The 27341-nt window shown below is 39.9% G+C and overlaps 2 protein-coding genes across 4 annotated transcripts in view; one reads left to right on the top strand and one right to left on the bottom strand.

The window, feature by feature from the left end:
- The window catches only part of SECISBP2 (SECIS binding protein 2), a 35680-nt gene extending 29643 nt beyond the window's left edge, over positions 1-6037 (top strand). For all 3 annotated transcript variants that reach the window (XM_034410033.2, XM_087886024.1, XM_034410034.2), the window contains exons 15-18: positions 278-498; positions 676-830; positions 2704-2902; positions 5913-6037. In XM_034410033.2, coding sequence (XP_034265924.2) covers positions 278-498; positions 676-830; positions 2704-2902; positions 5913-6022 — 685 coding nt within the window. In that variant the 3' untranslated portion in view covers positions 6023-6037. The remainder of the gene's footprint in view (positions 1-277; positions 499-675; positions 831-2703; positions 2903-5912) is intronic.
- Positions 6038-6674: 637 nt separating this feature from the next.
- On the bottom strand, positions 6675-27197 carry LOC148115126 (uncharacterized). Its single transcript, XM_087886038.1, has 5 exons — positions 26960-27197; positions 12866-13069; positions 12141-12238; positions 11391-11469; positions 6675-6994 (listed from the first exon to the last, which is right to left on the bottom strand). Exons 2-4 carry the CDS (start codon positions 13023-13025, stop codon positions 11407-11409), a joined length of 321 nt encoding a protein of 106 aa, XP_087742164.1. The 5' UTR covers positions 13026-13069; positions 26960-27197; the 3' UTR covers positions 6675-6994; positions 11391-11406.
- Positions 27198-27341: the final 144 nt, after the last annotated feature.

Below are 27341 nucleotides of genomic sequence, written 5' to 3'. Positions count from 1 at the left end.
GTCAGAAATCTAATCAGGATATAGCTGTGTCTACATAAGGAAAATTTTAAATGAGGACAATTTGCCTGGTGGTTGTTTTTTGTATATATATTTCTCCTGAATGTTTCTCTAAGGCATTTTAGTCAGTATTTTTGAACTTTATTTCATGGTTTAGAACTTATTTGTTCTGAACACAATCTTCTTATTTATTTGTATGTATCTCTGACTAGAATCAAAGAAGATAGATGGGGATCTCAGGCCTTTGCTAAAATACTGAAACAATTGATTCTTTCTATAGCTACTGTACCCAAGTGCTTAGTAAAGAAGTTGACAGCTGCGTTACAGATCTCCTAAAAGAGTTGGTTCGTTTCCAAGACCGTTTGTATCAGAAAGACCCTGTGAAGGCCAAGACGAAACGCAGAATCGTTCTGGGACTCAGAGAAGTGTTGAAACACTTGAAGCTGAAGAAGCTGAAATGTGTCATCATTTCTCCAAATTGTGAAAAAATTCAGTCAAAAGGTATGTTTTTTTACAATAAAAAGATATTTACCTAAAGCAAACATATGACTTTTGTGATGTAGTTTAGTGGGACATTGGGAAATCCCTCAGGACATAAATGAAGAGAAATTAATTATTCTGTCTGGAAAATTCCTTTTAACAGTTCATTCTTTTAATTTGTTTTTTTTTTTATCACAGGTGGTTTGGATGAGACTCTGCATCTCATAATTGACACTGCATGTGAACAGAATATTCCATTTGTTTTTGCTCTCAATCGCAAAGATCTAGGGCACTGTGTGAACAAATTAGTGCCTGTTAGTGTGGTGGGAATATTCAGCTACGATGGTGCTCAGGTGAGTTGTGCTATTATAGCCACAGTTTGCCCACTTCGGTTAATATTTCAGCTTTTAAAAATCTTAATTATTAGTATTACAACAACTACTGCTAGCATTTAAAAAGATGCCAATCAATACTCCAGGGTAATTTTCTAGGCCCTTAAGTAACTTGGTGCTATTCTAAGTATTAGAGCAATGTGTTCATGATTATTTGTAGTAACCATGTTGTCACCCAGCAAATATGTCAGTTTTATGCAATTACTTATATGTTCAGTGCAGGTGTTGGTAAAAAAAATTTTTTTTGCATGCATGGCTATAGATAACTATTAGATCTCACTCTCAGAAGCAACTTTTTTCAAATAAAAGTTGACTTTCATTGAGTCAGGGCTCTGCACTGAATACATGGACTGCTTAGCAAGCAGGAATCATTGTAGTGAGAAGATGGTTTTGTCTCAAATGTGTATATGTCAGATAATAATTATTTATAATAATGATTGAGTAACCTGGAAAATTATACTTATCTTTGAAACTTCAGCAAATTACTTTCTCTTTGCTTTCCTGCATACTCCTACAGAGATGCCTTTTTGGATGTAGCAGAATATTATTTCTAACTTGGTTGAAGAAAAAAAATAGCTGCACTTCCCCCATGCCCTAGTTACTCCATATAATTCAGAACATAGTATATTACAACTGTAAACAAGATGTACTGTGTAGAAACTTATTAAAAAACAGATAAGTGATTAATCCAAGGTTCTTTACAAGAGAAGATATACATATTTCCCAAGTGCCCCACTTCCCAAAGTCAGTGGGAAAAAACCAATTTTCCATTTAATTTTAGTATTGCCTAGTATTTCAGTATCCAACAGTTGTTGGTTTATTAGCAATAGTCCATTCCCTTATATTGGTGCAGCATCAAGGGCTGTTTGTCAAGATGATAAAATCTTTTGCTGCCTAATTTAACTTTAGATTCCTAGATGATAGTAATAGCACTTAGACTTATATACCACTTTACAGTTCTCTTCAAGTGGTTTACAGAGTCAGCATATTGCCCCCAACAATTTGGGTCCTCATTTTACCCACCTCGGAAGGATGGAAGGCTGAGTCAACCTTGAGCCTGGTGAGATTCGAACTGCCAAATTGCAGGCAGCTGGCAATCAACAGAAGTAGCCTGCAATACTGCACTCTAATCATGGCGCCACTGTAGATGATCAACATTAAAACTATTAGTATGATGAGTTGCCCTACATTCTTATAAATAAGACCCCATTTGTAAATACTGTGCAAGTTACTGATGAATCAAGAAGTTTTATGGCTTCAGAATTCCTAAAATGGACTTTCCCTGAAACAAAAATAAGCAAACTGGTCTTACTTATCTATACAGTTTTATTTGTATCATGCCCAGTTCACGTAAATAGAGTTTGTTTTCACATACATTTAGGATCTTGGCCACAGAGACATACAGAGGCACTATAATATAAAATATATTTTTACATAGGTATCATCACTGCAGTTTTTTTGTTTCAGTGTACTGCGCTTGTAGATTCTGATTGCTAGCAAATTTTATATAATGTTACTTGGTATTCTCTATTGCACAATTTTCAGTAGACAGTTCAAGCGCTTTAATTTCCTGTGTTTTATTATTTTATTAAATGCTATTTTCCAGAATCATTTTTGTAGTCCCTTGTGTTTGGTGTTTTAGCCTTTAAAAAAAATAATCAAACAAACCCTTGATTTTCACATACCATCGAACTTAGGAACACATGTCAGCTTGATACTGTTGAGGTTTAATCCCTGAACATGGAACTATGCTATTTGGGGATAATCAGTTATATTTTGATGAGAAAGTTCTAAAATTAATGTCAATACAAAATTCCCAATTCTTATAAATTAGGACCACTTTCACAAAATGGTGGAATTGACAATGGAAGCAAGGCTGGCGTACAAGGAAATGATTTCAACTTTAGAGAAGGAGTCAAGTGAAGAAATAAAACAAAGTGACTGTGCAATCCAAACCCATCAGAAAGAGAATTGTGCACTAGATAATGGTATAGTACCCCTTCAAGTATCTGAAGAGGATTCCCCAAATTACAGTGAGTTTTCAGGGTCTTTGTTTAAAATATGTAAATTGTTTTTGGTTCATATATTTTCATGTTTAAGGTAAATAGTTTTTATAATAGCAGAGATACGACAATTAAGTGATTACAAAATGTTCTAGACTCGAGAATGTTCTGCTCCCCCACTACAACTATGCCATCCTTGGAGTAATTCAAAATTTTCAAAAGTAAATTTCTTAAACCAGAAGAAGTTTTAGAAGCTTCAGACATTGAGTTCCAGGGGAACAGAATATTCTGGAATATTCTTCAATTGCAGATTTGCACATTACTTTGTTGTAGCTGAATATGTCATTTAATTCTTCAAATCTTGATCATGCTAATCTTGGTTTGTTAATCCTTGCTGCAGTTTGTGTTTCAGACTTTAGAGTGATGTCAGTGACTGCCTTTAAACTAGTCTTGCCTTGAGACTTCTACAGCAGAATAACTAAAGTAGTGTAATACCCAAAAATAAATACAGCTAATCTTATAGGTACAACAGGCCACTAAATGAACATTAGAAGTTACAACACACACCTCAAAAATTAAATACAAATCGGTTACAAAGTTACAAATTCTGCAGTGCCCCTGCGGTCATTCGCCCTTATCATTGACGACAGAGATGCTGCAGCATAACCGCCCACCTATTTCCCTCCATCCTGCCCAGCCAGGTTCTGAGGCGCTGGGCCTGCTTTGCCAACATACTGGGTTCCATGCACTCCTCCCCACCCCCCATCACCATTCGCTTATCTTTTGACAAGCTCAGGAAGTCCGGGTAGAGAAGGCCGCTCCCTCATTGGGCCATATGGCACAATCAAGAAGAAGAAATCCAGTCAGGTTTGCTTCCGTTGTAATCCTTTCCTCTCCAGCCAGCATAAACCACTACAATTTCTTCTTAACTCAACCAGTGCTAGCTTTTTACGTTAGTGGTGCTAAGAAGAAATCACACCTATTTTGGTTCCTTGCAAGTCTTTCTACCCCAGTCAGCATTAATCGATGCAATTTCTTCTTAGTGCTGCCAGCTCTAGCATGATGCTAGTCTTAATGCTGCCATTGCTAAGAAGAAATCATGGTGATTTACGCAGGCTGGAGAGGAAAGGATTGCAAGGAATCAAAATAGGCATGATTTCTTCTTAGCTTTATGCTAATCTTACATTGGTAGAGTGAAGAAGAAATCCCATTTCTTTTGCTTCCATGGCAATCCTTTCCTCCCCTGCCAAGGTAAATAATTACTGATTTATGCTGATTGGGGAGGAAAGGCTTGCAAAGAACCAAAATAGGCACGATTTCTTCTTAGCACCACTAGTGAAAAGCTACACTGACGGAACTAAGAAGAAATTGTAGTGGTTTATGCTGGCTGGAGAGGCAAGAATTACAACAGAAGCAATCCTGACTTCCTGAGATTGTTAAAGGGTAAGTAAGGGAATGGTGACAGGGAAGAGTATGGAAGAGGCCCATAGGGCTTTGGGGAAACCAAGGGGCAGGAGGCAGAGCATGGGATATCTTAGATGGTGGGGGAGTCTTCCTGGGAGTATCTGTCCCTGCACTCGGCCTCCCTCGGTTTCTCCTATCCCTGAGTCACCCCATGCTCTACCTAACAATCTGCACATTCTTTAACAAATGCATAGGGGAAAGCAGGGACAGGGAAGGTCTTTAGTTAGGTGCTTCATTTAACACAATAATGAAGCCTGAATGGTTAGGCTCCATTACTGTTGTAAGTCGAGGACTACCTGAACTACAGATATCCAAAATGGATACTGTATCTTTAGGGGAAGCCAAGCAAAACCACCATTACTTTGTTGATCTCATTTGTGATAGAACGTGTATTTAAAGTTGAATACCCTTCTCAGAGTGGTAGAGCTTCCGTGTTATGTTTGGTATCAATTATAAGACAAGTTTGAATCAGTGCTCTAGATTCTTTCACCTCCACATGTACTTCTTCATTTCTGATAGCAGTAATTCTTCTGAATGCAGGCTATATCATGCTGTACTGACCAAGAAATACATTAATACAAGGGTCTCCAACCCCCAGTCTGTGGTATTGGTCCACGGCCTGTTAAGAACTGGGCCACGCAAGGAGTGGGAAAGCAAGTGAAGCAAATGCATGTATGGGATCTAGGTTGCGTCCAAAACCATGTGTCAAACACACACACACACACACACACACACACACCCATCCATAGAAAAACTGTCTTTCAGAAAACTGGTCACTGGTGCCAGAAAGGGTGGGCATCGCAGCATTAATACATTAGATAGGACAGATTAACAAGTACTTTTTACATGTGTTGCTCTTCACTTTCTTCATTAATTCTTGTGCCTGAAGTACTGAACCATTCAACTAATATGTGAATGCTGGCAAAAAGTATTTTTTACTTTTTATTCTCCTCCATGTTCTAGAGTTATTATTGGTTCCATCAGCAGCGTTTGATGGTATTTATATAGTACTCCCTTCTACTTTTGCTAATTAAGTCAAGGTTGGCTAAATTCTGCCACCTGTTTGGGCATTTTATCTGATAAATTGTCTCAAATGATGAATTAATTGGAATTTTATTGGGAACATGGATGACCTGCAAGCTTTCTTACATAGCTTTTAAAGTGACAATTTAAAATATTATTTTAGCCAAACTGTTAATTAGCATATGGTTGATCTCTGTTCTTAGTAAATGAAAATTTTTCCTTTCCTAAAAAAATAATCCTATTATAATGGATTGTCATTTATAGTTTCCTTCATTAGAAAGCTATCATTTTATTTATGAATGATTTTATGTATTTTTGTGATCCTAAAACTCAATACAAGAGCTGCAAGTTTTGAGTAGGAAATGGTTACTAGTTAGCTACTATGGGGAACCATTTCCCCAACTTTAGTATTATCAAAAGTATAGTAAAACTACATTGCATTCCTACCTTTTATGTTATAGCCTTTGTAAGAATTATAGTCCATAACTGTTGTTATATGTCTTTGCCCAGAGGAAAATCTTTTTGTGTTTTGTTTGCTTTTTTGCACCTCTAGTTAAGATCTGGAAGCAAAAGCTTGAAGAGGAGTATAATCCCTACATCCTGGAGCTGGAAAAACTGTCAACCACTGACATGTTGCCCTTGGATGTTGAGGAGCCTCAGTAAATCAAGACTACCTTCTTTGGCATTATTGACTTTTACTTTATGTGTGTGTCTGAGTGTATATAGACTTGTAAATAGTGAGTTACCTAAATTTAATTATCTGTAATATAAGATAGAAAACCCACAGTTGAATTTCTGAGATAATTTAATGCCAAAGAATTCAGAGCTGTCCAATAACTTCCCTCCGAGGGCGGATTCAGTGAAAGCACTTGGTTCATCCAAATGAGATACAGAATGAGACAGGAATTGAATTGGATTTGTTTGTATTTTCATATAGCAATACTGTAGAGAAAGCAGCTTTAGCATAATGCCAGACAGCTAGTCTCTGCTCCATATAAGCACAGAGTCTCCAATCACTGTTCTCATGATTTCCAATAATTATATCACTGGATTGATACCAATGAACTGCATTGCGCTTGTAAGTGGTTTCTTTTTCTCTTTATAGTAGAAATACACAACTGTGCATAAAATAATACGAAATGAAAAAAAAGAAGGGAATACCATTGATTTTCTCTGGGGCATTATTGTAAATATATATATATATAAAACATACTAATATATAATGACTCCATTTGGATATATGCAAATTAGCAAAACAAAAATGCAATACTGTCAGCTGATTTATTTTGTGATAGAGCAATTTGGTGTAGGTTATGGGTGTGTCATTAAAAGATGGTAGAAGCAAAGTGGAATTATTAAATACAGAGAGAATAATCATTAATTTATTGGTACTGTATTTTCCTATTTTGTCCCGTTCTGCAGCTTGATATTAACTTTTGAAGGGTTTTGTACAGCCTTGGAACTGACAGCTACATTTGTTGCAAATATCCTGAATGGGATTCTCTCAGCTATCAACTAAACCTTCAGCAGATTAGATGGTAGATAGCAGATGATGGTAGATTATAGTCATGAGTAGTGTGGTGGCCTAGTGGTGAAGATGCTCACCTCCTAATCCAAGGTAGTATCAGATATTTCCTAGAGCGTAAAGAAAAAAAAAATCTGCTGTAAACTTTGCATGGTGTTAGGAAGGGCATCCAGCCAGTAAAATGTTCAGCTCCATTGACCCAACTCTACCCCAAATTAAGGGATTACAGGGTTGTAAAAGGGAGTTTGGTGGTAGATTATAGTCATAGATACAGAAAATGTTCACCATGAGATAGCTTACTTTTTGTATACGAAGTAATTTCTCTGTTAATGGCTACCTTTAGAAAGCTATCAGGATTCTGTGGTGCAGAAAGTGGCAGCAGTGCAAGACGAGAAGCAGGCAATGTGAAATGATTGAGTTTACAAAGCGTTCTTTTCTACGTTTTTGCTCATGTATCCATGCTAAAGGCACAGTTTAACCAAGCAGAGAAAAAAATGTGAGAGGTCATTGTGTCCTAGGACAGCAGTCCTCAACCTTTTTGGCTTGGCGATCCAGCGGTGGGGAGAAGTGGAGGTAGTTCCCTGTGAGTGGCAGGTGAGGGTGCGCGAGTGCACGCAGCTCCATTTGTGCGAGCAGCTGCCACTTGCATGAAGGGAGCTTCACACACGTGCACATGCTCACCCATTACTTGTGTGGCCCGGTTCCAAACAGGCCATGGCTCGGTAGTGGGCCACGGCCCAGAGGTTGGAGACCCCTGTCCTAGAATGTTTTTTTTTTAAAAAACCATTCCTTTGTATTAACTTTTCAGAACCCAAATAAACTTAGAAGCTGGAGAGAGGTTAGCCTGATCTATCAGCATAATTTTTTTTTTCCTCCAATGGAGCTGGCAGTTTCCTTTCAGCCAGAAGAACCAACTGTTGTGTGGGAATTTGACACCCTTGCTCAAAAGGCTTAGCCGTTCTTATTTTTGCCAGAGGGATATGGAGGATTATTTCATTTTGGACCATTTTATGATAAGCTTTCCAACATTTCAGTGTCTCGAGACAACTGAATAATTGTACAACTACTGTATAAAACAATTTTTTTTGCAGTATGCCTCTTATATTGCAAAAGACATTTGCACTAAAACAATATCAGGTATTTTATTGATGCTATTACTGGGCAGTTTCACAGAGAAAATGCTGCTTTTCTTATGTACTTCTTTGTGTGCCTTTTAAAAAGCATGGAAATTTTCATTGTAATTTTCATTGTAATTTTCATAACATTCCAGTTACACTTGCGATTTACAAACTTAGGTGTATTTCCCAGTGCTCTGATTTCCAAATGCTATTTGCTCATTAGTATCAATAAGTACTGGTAAGGGAATTTGGTTAAAGTTGTTATGTCTTCCTGTGCCTTTACATACATAAAATACAGATATATAAGTGCTTGGTTCAACAAAAACTGATACAATAAAAATCTTATTTCTTTATTATCAATGCTAGGGTAATGGGGCAAGTTGCCTTTTGCCAAGGAATGCACTTAACATTTTTTAAGAATGGTGGGGTTTTTTTCATTGTTCATCAAATTTTGAAAACATATCTTTCTTACTTAAAAAGTTGACAAATTTTAGTAACAGTTTTATGTTTTAATGTGCCTGAAACTGCATCACTAATTTTGAACAATTGTGGTTGGAAGATGTTCTGGGGGATGCAGAAAAAGAGAATTGGAGGTAGTCTTAAGCTACCTCGATCTATAATAAAGTATCTTAAAGTCACTGCTGTGTGTTATAACACTGGAGATAGCATAAGATAGCTCAGATTCTGATTATTTGTAATATCTTTCTAGTTAACAACACTTTCTACATTTCCTAGCAAATGAAAGTTATCAAGAAGTTGTGAATTTTCATTGGGTTGTCTATATATTGAAATATGTAGTTTTAAAAATGGAATGGGGGGACAGGAAAACCCTTCAACTAAGGGTCCAGCATGGGACTAGCAATGCCTTAATGATTTCATAAGATTACTGATAATTGGGAATGTTGTAATTTACCTTGCAGCATCACTATGGATTTCTGCATATTCTGCGAGAATTCTGTGAATTCTGCTAACAGAAATTTAAAACCCTGGGAAACAGATTCCATCTTATTTGACTTGAGTGGATGACTTGATTTAATACATGGTTGTATTCACATATCCGTAAAGACCGATCGCACAATATGTTTCAGCAACTCTTCTACCAGGTTTCCAAGTGAAGTTTATAAACTGAAGCAAAGTGTTTTGTATGTGAATCAGCATAATTTAGCTCTGAGCAAGATAATTGTGCAATTTTTGCTAGTCATACTCCATCTTCACCTTTAGGTATAGTGTAGTTGTAGCAGATACAGAGTTTTCATTTACTTGGTCAAAATATATATTTGACTGTTTAAAAAAACGCTGTTTTTTTGTTACTTGATTCAGCAGATCAACCATTTTTAGGCTTCAAAATGACAACAACATGACTATAAAAATCCATTTGAAGAAGTAGTTGAATTTTTCAGGAGTTATTTGCAGGCACAATCCATTTTTCTCAAAAGATCCTGCAGCCAAGTAACCAGATTAAAGGGAAAGAACCTACCTTGCCTGAATTATACTGTCTTAATAAATGTATAGTGCAGTGAGATTTCATGTACAGTGGGGCAAAAAAGTATTTAGTCAGCCACCAATTCTGCAAGTTCTCCCACTTAAAAAGATGAGAGAGGCCTGTAATTGACATCATAGATAGACCTCAACTATGAGAGACAAAATAAGAAAACAAATCCAGACAATCACATTGTCTGATTTGGAAAGAATTTATTTGCAAATTATGGTGGAAAATAAGTATTTGGTCACCTACAAACAAGCAAGATTTCTGGCTCTCACAGACATGTAACAACTTCTTTAAGAGGCTCCTCTGTCCTCCACTCATTACCTGTATTAATGGCACCTGTTTGAACTTGTTATCAGTATAAAAGACACCTGTCCACAACCTCAAACAGTCACACTCCAAACTCCACTATGGTGAAGACCAAAGAGCTGTCGAAGGACACCAGAAACAAAATTGTAGACCTGCACCAGGCTGGGAAGACTGAATCTGCAATAGGCAAGCAGCTTGGTGTGAAGAAATCAACTGTGGGAGCAATAATTAGAAAATGGAAGACATACAAGACCACTGATAATCTCCCTCGATCTGGGGCTCCACACAAGATCTCACCCCGTGGGGTCAAAATGATCACAAGAATGGTGAGCAAAAATCCCAGAACCACACAGGGGGACCTAGTGAATGACCTGCAGAGAGCTGGGACCAACGTAACAAATGCTACCATCAGTAACACACTACGCTGCCAGGAACTCAGATCCTGCAGTGCCAGACGTGTCCCCCTGCTTAAGCCAGTACATGTCCGGGCCCGTCTGAAGTTTGCTAGAGAGCATTTGGATGATCCAGAAGAGGATTGGGGGAATGTCATATGGTCAGATGAAACCAAAGTAGAACTGTTTGGTAGAAACACAACTCGTGTTTGGAGGAGAGAGAATGCTGAGTTGCATCCAAAGAACACCATACCTACTGTGAAGCATGGGGGTGGCAACATCATGCTTTGGGGCTGTTTCTCTGCAAAGGGACCAGGACGACTGATCCGTGTACAGGAAAGAATGAATGGGGCCATGTATCATGAGATTTTGAGTGCAAACCTCCTCCCATCAGCAAGGGCATTGAAGATGAAACGTGGCTGGGTCTTTCATGACAATGATCCCAAACACACTGCCCGGGCAACGAAGGAGTGGCTTCGTAAGAAGCATTTCAAGGTCCTGGAGTGGCCTAGCCAGTCTCCAGATCTCAACCCCATAGAAAACCTTTGGAGGGAGTTGAAAGTCCGTGTTGCCCAGCGACAGCCCCAAAACATCACTGCTCTAGAGGAGATCTGCATGGAGGAATGGGCCAACATACCAGCAACAGTGTGTGCCAACCTTGTGAAGACTTACAGAAAAAGTTTGACCGCTGTCATTGCCAACAAAGGATATATAACAAAATATTGAGATGAACTTTTGATATTAACCAAATACTTATTTTCCACCATAATTTGCAAATAAATTCTTTCCAAATCAGACAATGTGATTGTCTGGATTTGTTTTCTCGTTTTGTCTCTCATAGTTGAGGTCTACCTATGATGTCAATTACAGGCCTCTCTCATCTTTTTAAGTGGGAGAAATTCCACAATTGGTGGCTGACTAAATACTTGTTTGCCCCACTGTACTTTCTATGTACTAGCGCAGCTGGAATTGTTCTTTTGAATAGGCAAACACCAAAGTTATTGGTCATGGGATTTGTTAAATATCAGGTAATGCGGTCATGCACATCTTGTAACATCCTTATTCTTTTTCTTGGCATGGGGATATTTACAGAGTACCCGATGGCAGCACTTCAATACACACTGTTCACGTTAGCTGATAAAGCAACAGGCTAGTTTCACTCCTGTCTTCTGCTCTAGAATGACTGGCACACAGGTCATACCTGAGCTAGTTTGATGTCAGAATATCTTTTCTTTTTCAACAACACTTTTGCCTCTCACGCAGTGCCACTTTTGTTGCAACTGTCCTAAATAAATACAAACCAGAAAAAGCCTTTTAATTCAAGTGAGTCAATAAACTTAAGACTTTGCATGCTCATCTCAACTTCAATTCAGTCTTTATTACAGTCACGGACCAGCACAGCAACTTCTCAATTAACTGACAAGTGTGCAATTCGTAAAAGTGCACTTTGAACTACTACAATCATATTAGACTGCTGTGGGTCCTTTGAATTGGCTCTGGGAGCATTCTGGAATAAGGATTTTATGATGAAAGTGAGCTAACAATACCAGGTTTCTTCAGTGCATTTGCTGCTTTTGGCAATGTGAATACAGTGGAGTGGCTAAGGGTGACTCATGAAAGTACAAGAAAGATCATTCGGATGTGGAAAAACATCCAAACTATCTCTAGCAATTGCCAATGTGGCAATTGAGAAAAGTTACAGGTTGATTTGCTGGGTTTCAAACCAACTAATATGAATTTAAAAATGGTAACTGACCAGCCCAAGACTTCCCAAATAATATTGTCAAGTACTTTGTGACTTGCAGTATTCCTGTTGTGTGGCCAAAATGCTAACAGTTTTGCACAAACTAAGACAATTTTGCCAATCTCTTCTAGGCACCCTGCAAAAATAAAATGTCCTTCCTTCATCTAAACAAAATGAAAATTCACCTGCCCCGAATGTAAAACCTACCAATGTGTTTTTCCAATTTTCCAACAGTTTCTCATGCTGACCAATAACACTTCTCCAGCTAGCAAACTCTCTTGACCAGGTTTCTTGAGAGTTGCTACCTAAAAATAGTAAGCAATGGGAGGGAGGGATTTAGGTTAGGTTCTTATTAAACATTCAAATATTGATATTTTTAAAAATTATATGTTCTCTTATAAAGATTTAGAAGTAAGCATGTGATGCTGTGAGAATATTTAACATTTACATGATTCAAATCATCAATTGGCAAGGGTGTTACTTATTTTGTAAGCTTTATTTAGATAAAAGAGTTACGGTACCTTTTATACTAAGCAGTTTAGTATATTGTGCAATAACACTGATAGAAAATATTTCTGGGTAGAGCACAGGCACCCACACTTGCTCATTTCAGCACTTCTGTTTAGTGTTAAATTATCAAGAGGCTGCCAAGTTTTCTTCTGCTCAGCAACAATCCAGCTGCATCCTTTAACCACAACTGATAATTTTGCAGAGTTGCCAATTTGCTCGTGTTGGAACAAGTCAGCATTCTTGATATCATAAATCTGTGTATTTCCACTAGGTCCCCTTTTAGTTACCTGAAATGAGCAGCCAAGCTGGCCCATTAGGTTTGCTCAGCTCAGGACTTTCTACCTCAGGGCTCTTTGGTTTTAGAGCTCTGTGTGACATCTTGAAATCTGAAAAAAGCCACTGCCCAACAGAGACCCCGTTACCTTCTACAGTGATAGAAGAGGTAGAGGCTTTGCTCCCAGATTCTGAGATCAGGAGGCAAGTGTATTCTGAATCCTGTGCTACGGCATCTTTCACCCAGCTTAAGAGATGCACTTGCCCATTGGACAGCATGTGGGTTTGCTCATTCACACAGTTTGCCATCTTTTGCCCATTTTTTTTCCATACAAAATGTGCGTCTCTGGACCCTGTGGAAAAGTGGTCAGTCATACAAATAGGATAAGTGCAAAGTGAAAGATATTACAAAGTCTCCCTGGAATAGGATACTCTAATAATACATTTTTGCATCTGCTAGAAATCCTGAGATCTTCCAAGCAAAAGTCTAGAGAAAAATTGGTAAGAGAAAGCCTATTTCCCAGATATTTTGGTGATTAACTGAACTTCCAGTAGAAATGTCCTTGCTTTCCTTCACCCACCTGCATGTCATAACCCCATTGCCATGCCTTCTGTGTTCATTATCTTCTACATTACTTAAAAACAGGTTTGAAAGATTAGGCTTAAGCACAAACCCATTTTATTAACTATAACTGAAAAGTATCCCACCCCACCCAAACCAATTGCTCCATAAATTGACAGGAGCATCATCCAAAAGCCATAATGCGATGGTGCTTCCCCTGACACTCGACACTTTTCCACTATTAACATCTGAAGACATCAATTTAGCTGTAAGCATTCTTTTTCCCAATGATTTCTCTAGCCCTTCAATTGAGATTATATGTATATCCTACCTTTAATCTAAGAGCTCAACATGGAATAGGGTACAAGCAAATGCACTTTCAATCTAGCCTTTCTCCAAAGGTACAAGGAGAAAGACATAACCAAGATATAGTAGAATGAGCACAAAACCCAAAACTAGAAATGACAGATTGGATCCTCACAACTGCTCCGAAAAGTGCTACCAAGACATCCTTTTAGTATATTTAATTTTGTCTGAGTTAATTTTTTTAGTCTTGAGACCACACCTGTTTTGATAAATATGATCCCCCATACACTATTTTTAAAAAATCAAGATTGACCCTTGTTCATAGAAAAATTACAAATGCTTGCTCCAAAACATTTACTTTGAATGAGTCCCTCCCAATTTATAATATGTCATATTAAATTGATCTCAAAATTTGCTATCGAAGGCACTGAAATAATCCTCTAAGCAGAGCTTTGAATACATATAGGTAAAATATGAACACTATAATTGTGGCATCAGGTTGAAATCCTTTCCTATTTTCCAGCATTTTGGGAGAGGTTTTCACCTAAGCTTTGAGAATTGAAGAAAGGAATTCATGTTGGATGCAAATCATTGCATTGCAATTTCAAACACCATAATCTCAGGTTATTTTCCCAAACTGCCAGTGCTCTTAGGAGCCATTCAAAAACATTTCATTGCTATAACTCCTTTCTCAAACAGCCTACCCCAAGGAAACAAATGTCTTCTCATCTGGCCTGCAGATAACTTCTGCAGCTGACACCCTTCTAGTAGCTTCCCAAGCAGCACTTTGGGGTGTGACTGAAGACGTGCTAATCAGGCAGCTTTTCTCATTTTCCCATGAAGGTTTCAGAGTCCCCAAAACAGGATTTTCCCTTGTTTCAGCACAAACCAACTTCTATTTTCTCAGTGGCAGCAATACTCCTTCATTTCAGGTCACGGAGGAGTGGAATTTTCTTTTTTTACTTTAGATGAAGGGCTAATAAATGCCTAATTTTTGATTGCATAAATATATCCCTCAACGATTAAAAAGAGAGTGAGCACAATTCATACCTAAAAAATATATATATTTTGTACTGACACTTACAACCATTAATTATCTCTACTGCAATTTAATGTATACTGCTCAAAAAAATAAAGAGAACACAAGCAGAAGACATCCGAGATCTGAATGAATGAAATAGCCTTATTAAATACTTTGTTCTTTACATACAGTAGTTTATACACTGCTCAAACAACTAAAGGGAACACAAAACTACTGTATGTAACGAACAAAGTATGTAATAAGGCTATTTCATTCATTCAGATCTCGGATGTCTTCTGCTTGTGTTCCCTTTATTTTTTTGAGCAGTGTATTTCAGATATATTAAGACTGCAACTTCCCATCTTCCTAACACTCCATAAGTAATGGCCATGGGTTTTGTGGTTGGCAAATAGTATGTTAAAAAAAGAAAAAAAACAACATGAACTTTTTAATTGTAAAATTCAACAACATGCAGAAGAAATATTGGTGCACGATATTTGAGTACAATCAGCTCTCCAAGCCATACTGGTTAGATTTACTGCAGTAAATGTTTTGGCAAATTAACTAGGCTCCCAGTTGATATAGAAGTTGGTATTGTGTTTGAATTTATGTTTGTAAGATATAATTCAACCTTGGCTTAATGGTATTAGTAGAAATGATTTTATAGATGACATTGCAATGGACCATTAAACTGAAACCATTTGGATGGCCTTGAATACTTGCATCTTTCATTAAAGGAAAATCAATGTACTTACTTTCATTTTTCTTCATGTTTCAGCGATGCTTGTAGAATTAAAAAAATATTAATGGTTATCAAATGCAGGAATCACGTCAATTTAAAATATTAAAGTGAGATCTGAAATTATATGTCTGGAATGCGTACAGACCTTCTAGATACTGCTTAATAACTCCCAGCAAAAGGAAAGCTTATCAGCATATTTCTTCTAATGTTTACTGGCATATGTATCCCACATTTCCTTTGCAGGTACATATGCTGCATGAAATAGAAAACAGAAGGGGGAAAAGGCTTTCGATCTGAGGGTAATAAATTTGGAGAATATGGAGGCATACACTTTCAATATAAAACTATTTATAGTTCTTTATGCATTAAATTTAAATTGAATTTAAATACAAAGCTGATTTTATTCAAAAGTCTACTAGGGCTCCAGCATTGCACATCAACACCTGAGCCAAGTACAACTTTTCACACCAGAGGGATTCCAGTGCATATGATTTAAGCTGCACTTCATGTCATAATGCAGAGACTAGCATCTCACTTTTAAGGCTGCAGATCTATCTATATTTGCATGAGAGTAAGGGTTATTGTTGAATAAAGCAAAATGTGATTGCCATTTTTCTCATAGGTTTCAACGCAAAAGCTTCACTTCAAAGGTTACATTCTAGTCCATGTTCCCATTATTGATGATGAGCTATTAATATAAATGACACTTTGCAAAGCTGCTTATGGAGGAAAGAAAAGTACTTTCCATTACAAACAGAACGCTAAATTTCTCTATTGTTCTGAAATGCTGAAAGATCCTGCAACTAAGTTACAGATTTAGAAGCACACTTTAAAGCACCATTCACCTTAGAACAAAGTTTGAAAGTATGGTGTGCTAATTATTATAAATTCACAATGTTTTGCTCAGGAAAAATCATTATGTTAATGAATCTTCTCAAAACTAAAATTATTGGGATGCAGGTCTGTTGTTAGTTCAATTTACAACGGAAGATATTGCCAGAGTTAAATCTAGTTTCAGTTGGATGAGGTCTCGCTAAAGGTGAAAAAAATAAAATTATTGAGGATGGAAATCAACATGAGAGAGAGTAGAATCAAGGCAGAAGCACAAGGTAGATGCCAAAAAAAGAGAGACAGAGATTAAATGATTACGCCTGGGTTCTTAGAGTCATTTTCTGTGTATAAATTAAATGACCCTGATGGAAGAATCCTCATCCCAACATGGAAACGTAGCATGAGTGAAAATTTAATGAAGACTAGCCAAGGATTTTTCATTGGGGCAATATATGTGCCTTATCTTCTCAGTATATATATCACACAGCAGATGTAGCAAACAGTAGAAAATATGCTTAGGAGCACCATATCCCCAAATAGACTGTATGAAAACCAAAACGATTTTTAAAAATCAGCATTCTCAGACTAAAATGGCTCAAGGAGAGACACCATGAAAAAGGGAATCTAAAAGATATGCTTCACCATAACAACATTTAAAGTGAGAAATAAAAATTGCATCTGAAGGAATCCACTGACATTTTCATTTATTTATTTTTCAGTTTTGAACCGTATATCTCCCTCAGAGAGGGACTCTCATGTTTCTGTGAGCTGAACCACTGTGAGAAACAAAAAAGCTGTAACCCTTTGAAATTTGAAAGCTCTTTTCACACAAAAGGACCATTTGCTGTGTCTTTTTCTAATTTCTACTCTGGGCATGTGGAAGTAGGCCAGCAATTCTTCAGGGATGTCCATGGAGATTATAGAAAAAGACAAGATAGTGGCAATGATGGCTCCTGCTGTTTTTATATGTGACAAATGATACACATTAAAAAACAAGTGGAGCTTTGATTATGCCATTATGGCCACCATCTTGGCATTTTTGACTCTGCCCAGCAATTCCTGAACCCCAAATAAAGGTCCTCTTCCTATTACCCCACAAGACACAAACTGGCATGATTCAGGAATTGTAACTGCTTAATTGGTCCAGAAGACAGTAATTAAAAATTATGCTCCAGGAGAAGAAAAAGGAGGAGCCATACAAGTTGGGTCCTCTTTAGGAAAGACTGTGGTGAGGACAACTGCCTTGGGTCCCATATATGGAATGGGGCTCACCAGAATATGGTTAAATATTTAAAATAGTCAAATGGATTTAGCTATTTCCTTCAAGACGCTACATCAATTAAAGTAACATTCTAGTAATTATTTCAGTATTTTGGGTTTCCCAACATACTTCTGTTTTCAGTGGGTAAATCATAGTGGAAAGAAAATCAATTTATTTCATGTTTAATTTAATTTAATTTAATTTAATTAATTCAATTTATATGCCGCCCCTCTCCGAAGACTCAGGGTGGCTCACAATACATTCCAAAAAATCATTATAAAAAAAACATTTTAAAATTAAAAACATTAAAACATTAAAAACTCATTCACGCCATTCATGGACGGATCTTGCCAGATCACAAGAGCGAGATCAACGGCCCCAGGCCTGCCGGAAAAGCCAGGTCTTCACCGCTTTTCGGAAGGCCAATAGGGTGGGGATGGTCCAGACCTCAGGAGGTAACTGGTTCCAGAGAGCTGGGGCAGCCACAGAGAAGGCCCTCCCTTGCAGGCCCGCCAGCTGGCATTGTTTAACTGACGGGATCTGGAGAAGACCAACTCTGTGGGATCTTACCGGTCGCTGGGAGCTATGCAGCAGAAGGCGGTCTCGAAGATAACCTGGCCCTGAGCCATGTAGGGCTTTAAAAATAATAACCAACACCTTGAATTGTGACTGGAGACCAATAGGGAGCCAGTGCAGCTAGCGGAGAATTGGCGTAATGTGGGTGTATCTAGGTGCACCCACAATAGCTCGCGCAGCTGCATTCTGGACCAACTGTAATCTCCAAACACTTTTCAAGGGTAGCCCCATGTAGACTGCATTGCAACAATCTAAAAGTGAGGTGACAAGGGCATGAGTGAGTGTGAGGACAGCCTCCTGATCCAAGTAGGGTCGCAATTGGTGCACCAGGCGAACCTGTGCAAAGGTCCCCCTAGCCACAGCTGTCAGATGTTGCTCTAATCTTAGCCGTGAGTCTAGGAGGACACCCAAATTGCAGCCTGTTCTGAGGGGGATAATTTCTCCCCCCTCAGAACCAAGGATGGACAATCAACATAGTCTTTAGGAGGCAATACCCACAGTCACTCGGTCTTGTCTGGGTTAAGTCTGAGCCTGTTGACTCCCATCCAGACCCTCACAGCCTCCAGGCACCGGCACATTGCATCCACCGCATCACTGAATGGACGCAGGGTAGAGATATACAGCTGGGTATCATCAGCGTACTGCTGATATCTCACCCCGGGTCGTCGGATGATCTCACCCAGCGGCTTCATGTAGATGTTAAATAGGAGGGGAAAGAGGACCGAGCCCCGAGGCACCCTGCAAACGAGGGGCCTAGGGGTCGACCTCTGTTCTCCTACCAACACCGACTGTGACTGACTAGAGAGATAGGAGAACCACCGTAACACGGTGCTTCCCACTCCCAGCTCCCTTAGTCGTCCCAGAAGGATACATGGTCAATGGTATCGAAAGCCGCTGAGAGGTCAAGTAGCACCAAGATGGAGGAATGACCCCCATCTCGGGCTCGCAAGAGATCATCCATCAGCGTAACCAAAGCAGTTTCCGTGCTGTAGTCAGGCCTGAAGCCAGACTGAAAAGGGTCTAGATAATCCGTTTCCTCCAATGACTGCAGGAGCTGAAGTGCTACCACTTTCTCTACAACCTTTCCCACAAAGAGTAGGTTGGAGACTGGACAAACGTTCTTTAATTCTGCTGGATCCAGAGAAGGCTTCTTGAGGAGGGGCCTTACAACCGTTTCCTTTAATGGTTGCGGGAAGGCCCCTTCCCTCAAGGATGTGTTAACTAAAGCCTGGAGCCAGCCTCGTGTCACCTCCCTGCTGGACAAAACCAGCCAGGAGGGGCACGGATACAACAAACAAGTGGAGGAACTCATCGCTCCTATAGCCTTGTCCACTTCCTCAGGAGTCACAGGCTCAAACTCATCCCACACAATGGGACTAAGACCTGCCCCCGTCATCTCGGTCGGAATTGCCCAGAGTCCAGGTCCATCCAAATCTGAGCGACTTTATCCGACAGAAACTGCACAAACTTCTCAGTTCTACCCTGCAAGGGCTCCTCCACTCCCCCTACATTAAGGAGGGAGCAAGTCACCCTAAATAGGGCGGCTGGGCGTGAATCAGCAGATGCAATAAGTGCGGAAAAATGCGAGCATTTTGCCACCCGTATCACCACTAAATAAGTCCTAATAAAGGCTCTTAAGAGTGTTCGATCAGATTCGGAGTTACTGGTCCTCCAGCGTCGCTCTAGACGTCTCTTCTGGCGCTTCATCTCCCGGAGCTCCTCGGTAAACCAGGGAGCTTTCCTGGATCCACCGCCATGGAGAGATCGCAAAAGCGCAATCCGGTCCAATGCCCCAGATGCCGCCCTATTCCAGGCAGCAACCAGGGACTCAGCCGGACTGTGGACAAGGGAGTCAGGTATCTCCCCAAGCTCCTTCTGGAACCCTTCAAGGTCCATTAGGCGCCTGGGGCAGAACCACTCAATCGGCTCCGCCTCCCTGCGATGGAGTAGCAGCGCCCTGAAGTCTAACCTCAGCAGGAAATGATCTGACCATGACAAGGGAGAAGCATCTATACCCCTTAATTCCAGATCATATCTCCACTGCCCCAAGAGAAACACCAGGTCAAGTGTGTGTCTCCCCCTATGAGTTGGACCCTGAACTACTTGGGTCAGGTCCATGGTTGTCATGGAAGCCATGAACTCCTGAGCCTCATCTGAGGATTCACCAAGTGACGGCAAGTTGAAGTCCCCCAGTACCATAAGCCTGGGGAACTCCACCGCCAGCCCGGCTACTGCCTCTAGCAGCACAGGCAGGGCTGTTGTAACGCAGCTGGGAGGCAGGTACGTCAACAACAAGCCCAACTGAGCCCGAGTCCAACCTCAAGAGGAGAGACTCACACCCAACAATCTCAGGGGCAGGGATCCTGCGAGGGCAAAGACACTTCCGAACAATAGCTGCCACTCCTCCACCCCTTCCCTGGAGTCGCGGTTGATGCAATATCTGGAACCCGTCTAGGCACATCTCTGAGAGGGACACACACCCCTCCTGGCCCAGCCAGGTCTCATGTATGCATGCCAGGTCAGCCCTCTCCTCCAGGATTAAGTCCCGAATGAGGGGGGCCTTGTTAACAACAGACCTAGCATTAAACAGCAGCAGCCTGAGGCCAGGGCCCTGACATCCCAAGTCACCAGGTATACGAGGCGAGCCCGGTGAACCAGAACCAGAGGGGCCAGAACATGTAATCGCTTTGAAACAGCGAGTCCTAGTTCCCCGAGAGCGGCCTACCCCATGGCTCCCGCCATATCTACCTCTCCCAGTCATAACCGCAATACTCCAGCTCTCCAACACCCCAGAGATCCCCTCCCCCACCTCAATGGCCCCCCTCCTCCCCGGCAGGCAAGGCACCCCACTCATACCGAGCCGGGGATCATATCTGAGCCCCCATCTGCTGTTACCTTCAATCTGCCTATTAAACGAGAGCTGGTGGCAAATTAGTTTCAAGTATTTGTTTTAAAGAAATAGAAAAAAAATAAAGAAACTTCTCTAGTGAACAGTAAAGTTAATGATTTAAAATCCTTGGTCCAGTAAAGATGGATTTATTGGTTTGATTTGTATGCCACTCATTTCCCTTATAAGGAGATGGTTAGTTAATTAAGTCCCTACAACAGGGGTGAAATCTAAAAATTTTCGCTACCGATTCTGTGGGCATGACTTAATTAGTGGGCATGGCTTGGTGGTAAGGTGACTGGGTGGGCATGGCTTGGTGGTAAGGTGGGCATCAGGTCAATGTCACTTCTTTGCCTTTTTTTAACCTACAAAACACAACACAACACAACTGGCTCACCCACAATGTAAAAGCTGCTGTGCTAGACCCAAAATGGCCCCTGCAACAAGCAGGAACCTCACACAGCCACAAAAAGTCCAAAAAACCAACTTTCACACTTTACACACACACAACACAACACAACTGGCTCACCCACAATGTAAAAGCAGCTGTGCTAGACCCAAAATGGCCCCTGTAACAAGCAGGAACCTCACACAGCCACAAAAAGTCCAAAAAACCAACTTTCACACTTTACACACACAAAATTCCACATACAGCTTTGTGAGATTTTGTGTGTTTGTGTAGTTAGAGTGAAACACTACAGAAACACACTAAATCTCAGAAAGCTGCAGAAATATTATTTTATTTTATTTTATTTTTATTTTTATATAAAAGCAGCTAAATTTAAAATTTCCTAAACTTTAAATGGCTAGGTCTGAAAAAAGAACAACTAAAACAATACCCAACTAACTATTTTTTTTTAAAGCTCCCAAAGGGGGAAAAAACTTACCGGGACAAGGCAAGCAGGCAGGCAGCAGAAAGAGCTGCTCACCGATGAGCTTGATTGCAGGCAAGGAGATTCAGTTCCTTGCTGATGCAATGAATTGCAGGAATTACAGCAAGCGAAGCAAAGCAGTTCTCCGAACTGCCCGCCGCCATCGCTACCTACTTGCCCGAGCCGGTCCGAACTGGGAGCATTTCACCCCTGCCCTACAATCTTCAAAAATGAGAGGAAAAGACAGTTCTAAACCGGGATCATAAAGCTCTCAACATAGCGCCAGGTGACCTTTCTCCCTTCTTTGCTTGGTGGGAAGTGAAGCTCTAAAGAGGATCAAAGAGCAAAGGCTGAGAAGAGAAGAGAGGACGTATTCCTTGAGATCTTTTGACATATGCTGGAGTGAGAAGTAAATGATGTTTAGGCTACAAACTTCCTATTCCTGAGTCTCTCAGCCTTAGAAATTCCCTAACAAAAATAGACAGCAGATAAGAGGAAAAAAAATAGCAATCTCTGATTCAGCACATCTGATGACTATGGGGAAGTCAGTCATACAATAAAACATCATCTGAAAATTAATCATAGCAGGAGGCTCTACACCCAGCATTAACTTGAGAGATAACCAAGAAACATTTAGCAATATTTACAATCTCAACTCCCACCATCCCAGAATTTTTTAAAAAATAATGAGCTACAATCGACAGTTTAATTTTCTGGGAATCAAGTCTACCTATGATTCCCAATTCGCAGTTGGTTCAATTTGACATCATGATTCTGAATGGGACTGTCCCCATTTTGGGCCAACTAGTATATTTGAAATATTGAAAAACTACCATAGTATTGGTTACAAATTAAGGTGTGGAAATGCTCATTCACAGAACAATGGGTGTGGTTAGCTTTAAGGCTCCCATCTCCTCAAATGCCAAATAGATGGAGTTAAAAGTCCAAGAACTTGAATACAAAAAAAGTGTAACTTCAGCATCAAAACACATATTTTGTTCCATTTCTCAACGCTCCTAGAATACTCCATTTTTCCCCTTGCACTCCAGAGCTGATACTGTTTTTGTGTCTCTGTCTCTCTCTCTCTCACACACACACACATATACACACCTCATCCTCTTCTACTGGGTTTTCCTCAAACCTTTTCTAATCCGTTTTATCTATCTGTGCTTCATCCTTTCATGTTTGAACAATTTCCTATCCTTACTCCCAAGCTCTTCACCATCCACTAGTTCCTCTAGCCTCCATAGCTCAGCAGAGAGCAATACTGAGATCCATTCCTTACTTTAAGGGGTTGGTGATAAAAGTGCAGAATAGTGTTTTGAATCCGAAGAGTCTAGAGCAGGGATGTAAAACTCAAGGCCCGGGGGCCAGATTCGGCTCACGGGGTACTTAGATCTGGCCCACGGGGCCACCCTAGAAACAACGCGGTGCTTCAGCCAGCGAAAATGGGCTCCCGAGCTCCGTTTTCGGCTGCCACAGCCTCCTGCAACCCTCTGCCAGTGAACACGGTCCTGAGAGCCCATTTTTGCTGGAAGAGTGCTCGGGCCACCACAGGTGCCCTCAACAGGAGTGACATCAAGTTGGCCACACCCACCCTACCACCACCTACCCGAGATCAAACACAACCCTGATGTGACACTCAATGAAATAGTTTGACACCCGTTTTAGAGGCATTTGTAGAAATAGGGATGGCAGGAAAGTAAGAATTCAATGCCTTACTTTAAAAATTCAAGGCAGAGCAATTTGAGGCACCTTTGCAGTCGAAGACGCTGGAAATTACAGACTGCCTTAACTCCTAGCTTCAGTTATAGGACTAAAATAAAACTCTGAAAGCTAATTGCTCTTTTTTGTACAATGAGAAATTAAATACTTTTTAAAAATGTATTTAATTTACATTTGAGTTATTGGTTCTAAAAGGGACACGGTGGCTCAGAAGCTGAGCTTGTCAATCGAAAGGTCGGCAGTTCAGCAGTTCGAATCCCTAGTGCCGCATAACGGGGTGAGCTCCCATTACTTGTCCCAGCTTCTGCCAACCTAGCAATTTGAAAGCATGTAAAAAAATGCAAGTAGAAAAATAGGGACCACATTTGGGGGGAAGGTAACAGTGTTCCGTGCGCCTTTGGCGTTTACTCATGCCAGCCACCTGACCACGGAGACATCTTCGAACAGCGCTGGCTCTTTGGCTTTGAAACAGAGATGAGCACCACCCCCTAGAGTCAGGAACAACTAGCATGTATGTGCGAGGGGAACCTTTACCTTTTTTATTGGTTCTAAAAGCCTGCATAAGTATTGATATGGCAAGCAATGGTGGTATCCTATGCTATTTAATACTAATGCATCCTAGAGAACTTCCAAGAAGCAATATTCTGCTTATGTGTAATAATTTTTTGTGAAATAAATCACACATCCATGATGACACTCAAAACAGTCCATCACACTCCTAAAAATAATCCCTCCATGCAAACCACATCCAGTTGTTGAATTATGTCAAAATGTTCTGATTTGGGATACCTAGTGATTATAAAAAAATTAAATAAAATCTTTCTGCAAAATATGCAAAGCCAAATAAGAGTTGAAGTGAGTAACATTGCCTGAAAAATGCAAGACTACAGTGGGTATAAAAGGTTTACACACTATTAAAATGCCAGGTTTTTGAGATGTAAAAAAAAAAAAAATCAGATAAAGATGATAAATCACTTCAGAATTTTTCCAACCTTTAATATAACATATAAGTTGTAGAAATTGAGAAATAAACTGAAATCTTTTTTTTGGGGGGGGGGGGAGAAGAGATAAAAAAACCTTACCATAACATGGTTGTGTAAGTCTGCACACTCTTATAAGTAGGGATGTGGCTGTGTTCAGAATGAACCAATCAGATTCAAACTGATGTTAAATAGTAGTCAGGACCCACGAGCCATCAATTAAAATGGATGTGTAAAACATGAAGAACTAGAACTGTCAATGCAGGAAGATGATTTAGCAGATATCATGGAAACCTGGTGAGATTAAAAATCATGAACAGAATGCAAGAATGGTAGGATGTAACCTATTCAAAAGGGGAGAACTGACTAAAGGAAAGAAGTGGCATTTATGGGTAAGGCAAGTAAACAGCATGTACTGAGATCCAGGAATTGTACCCAAAGGTTCTAAAAACATCTTGGTAATTTTCCAAGGAAGGGGAAACCACCAAGATATTTTTGGAGCCAGGTGCTAGAGATTGTCAAGCCTGGTAGAAAATGTAGATAATGCTCTTCTAGACACTAGGATGACTGGCAACGCAAATGGTTTAAGATAGAAGCTGGAAGGAGCAGAACAAATTACTCTGGGAAATGAGAGGGGGAGGTTGAAAGATAAGAAAATCAAGACCAAATGCTAATTTACAATGAGTCAAAGTATTAACAGAGGTAAATGATCAGAGGAGAGAGAGAACAGGCGGCGTGTAAGGTGTGATTTAATGTTTCAGCAAAGGAAAATTTAAATATAGAAAAAGTTTCAAAGATAGTATTGCTACCTGATTGTAATCATCACTTCTGGAAAAAAAGAAGGGATGACAGACACCTTGAACTTCCTGATGTGATAAGTGCATTTGTGCAATCTGTATCATGAATAAAAGCAAATAAATGCTGTAATTATGGATGCTTTTGACAGGTGGCTTTGCCCACAGATTTAGTTATCTCCTAACATTCATTTGGAGTTTTGCTCCCCGTTTTGCCTGTGCAAGCCTCTTCAGCTTTAAGAAATTCTGTGAGCCTCCATCTTAAGTTGCTGGAGATCTCCTGGGGATTCAGGGCCTCTTGCTGTTTGGCCTCCTACCTCAGCATCAAAATTCAGAACCTTGTCAAGCTGCAACAATGAGCAGAAAGCATTAAAATGTAAATGCAAAGCCCTTCATTACCACAGGAACAATCAAAGGCATCCGAATAGGATTCTAGGAGATTATACAGGCCAGTGATGCACATATGAAAGAGTTCTGGGTGTCTTGGAGCACAAGTTAAAAAGATACAATTGTATGAAACATTTGCAGAAAAAGCAAATGGAATGCAGCTAGTTCTCAAGTTACAACCACAATTGAGCCCAAAACTCCCTAGTTCAGATTTTCCCAATTGTTATAGACATTTTTGAGAATTCTGGGAGTTGAACTCTATACATCTGGAAGATGCCTATATTGGAAAGCAATGGCTTAGATAATTGGGGTCCCTTTCCATCCTTAGATTCTATAATTCTATGAAATTTTAAATCCATTAATAAAAAGAGTTCTATTCCTATTCTGAGATGTGTGATTTATCTCATTATAAAAGGTAGAATTAACACCTTGCCAAAAGCTAATTTAATAATTCTATCGAATATAATCAAGTATTTTTAATTCAGATACAGTATGCGCGTGTTATTAAAATAGTGCTAAGAATCACTTCTGCACATACGTGTGTGTCTGTGTGTAAATGTATGCAAGAGACAAAAAGAAAACAACCAAGAAATCAAGATTATAGAATACATTCTGATCAGGGAAATGTTTTTATAACATCCCTAGTTACATTTATCTGTTCAGAGCAGCTTAAAAGCAAGTGCTGAGCTATACTCACTCACCTGTAGGACATAAATCAGGTAGCTCAATGGTTCTCAACCTTTTCTTCAACACGGATCCCTTTTAAATACCCTTTGTGGCCACAGACCACAGCCACAGAGCCCCAAGACTTAACTCAAGATTTAAATCATAACATTTCTTCAAGCTTTCGAGGACCCCGTGACCTTGTGGCCCCCCAGGTGTCACGAACCACAGGTTGAGAATCATTGGGGTAGCTTGAAGAAATTAATGCCTCAAGTTCTTCCTAACTCACTGGAGGCTTTTTTTTTTTTTAATTTGATTTATATGCCGCCCTTCTCCGGAGACTCAGGGCGGCTTACAATGCGTTAAGCAATAGCCTTCATACTTTTGTATGTTTATACAAAGCCAGTTTATTGCCCCCACAAACTGGGTCCTCAATTTACCTACCTTAGAAAGGATGGAAGGCTGTCAACCTTGAACCTGGTGAGATTTGAACTTACTTTAATTGCAGACAGCTGGTGTTAATCACAATGCTATCAGTCTGCTGAGCCACCAGGCATGCTACAAAAATGTAAAGAAAGGCACTTTGGTAAATAAACAAAACCGGGCAGTGGCCACTGGAAGGATCTTCTGACTTACCTGTGGCGTGACAAAAGAGGAGGAAGGTGCTATGAGCATTAACATGCAGGATCTGGTCACTTAGGAAAGGTGGTAGCAGTGTAACTGGAGCATGATCTGTGATAGACCAAACTTCAGGCTGGGGGCAGCTGGGTGAAGGGAAATCACTTCCAACACAGGACAAAGAGGTACCAGTAGGAGGAAAAGCTACAGAAGCGGAAGCTGTGGCAGAAGAGGACAGAAAAGGAAAAAGAAGAAGAAAAGGGAACTAAGGAAAAAAGTTTCCAAGAAACATTTCACATGCCAAAGAAAAAGAAGAGGAAGAAACAGAAAACAGAAACGTAAAGGAAAGTCATGGGGATTCCTCTTTACTCCATTCTGTGTCAACCAAACAAGAAACCAA

The sequence above is a fragment of the Pantherophis guttatus genome, chromosome 2 (assembly GCF_059756535.1).
Source record: "Pantherophis guttatus breed Tessera chromosome 2, ASM5975653v1, whole genome shotgun sequence".
Taxonomy (NCBI): Eukaryota; Metazoa; Chordata; class Lepidosauria; order Squamata; family Colubridae; genus Pantherophis; species Pantherophis guttatus.
The sequence above is the reverse complement of the archived record's forward strand: the minus strand, read 5'-3'. Positions and strand labels throughout refer to the sequence as shown.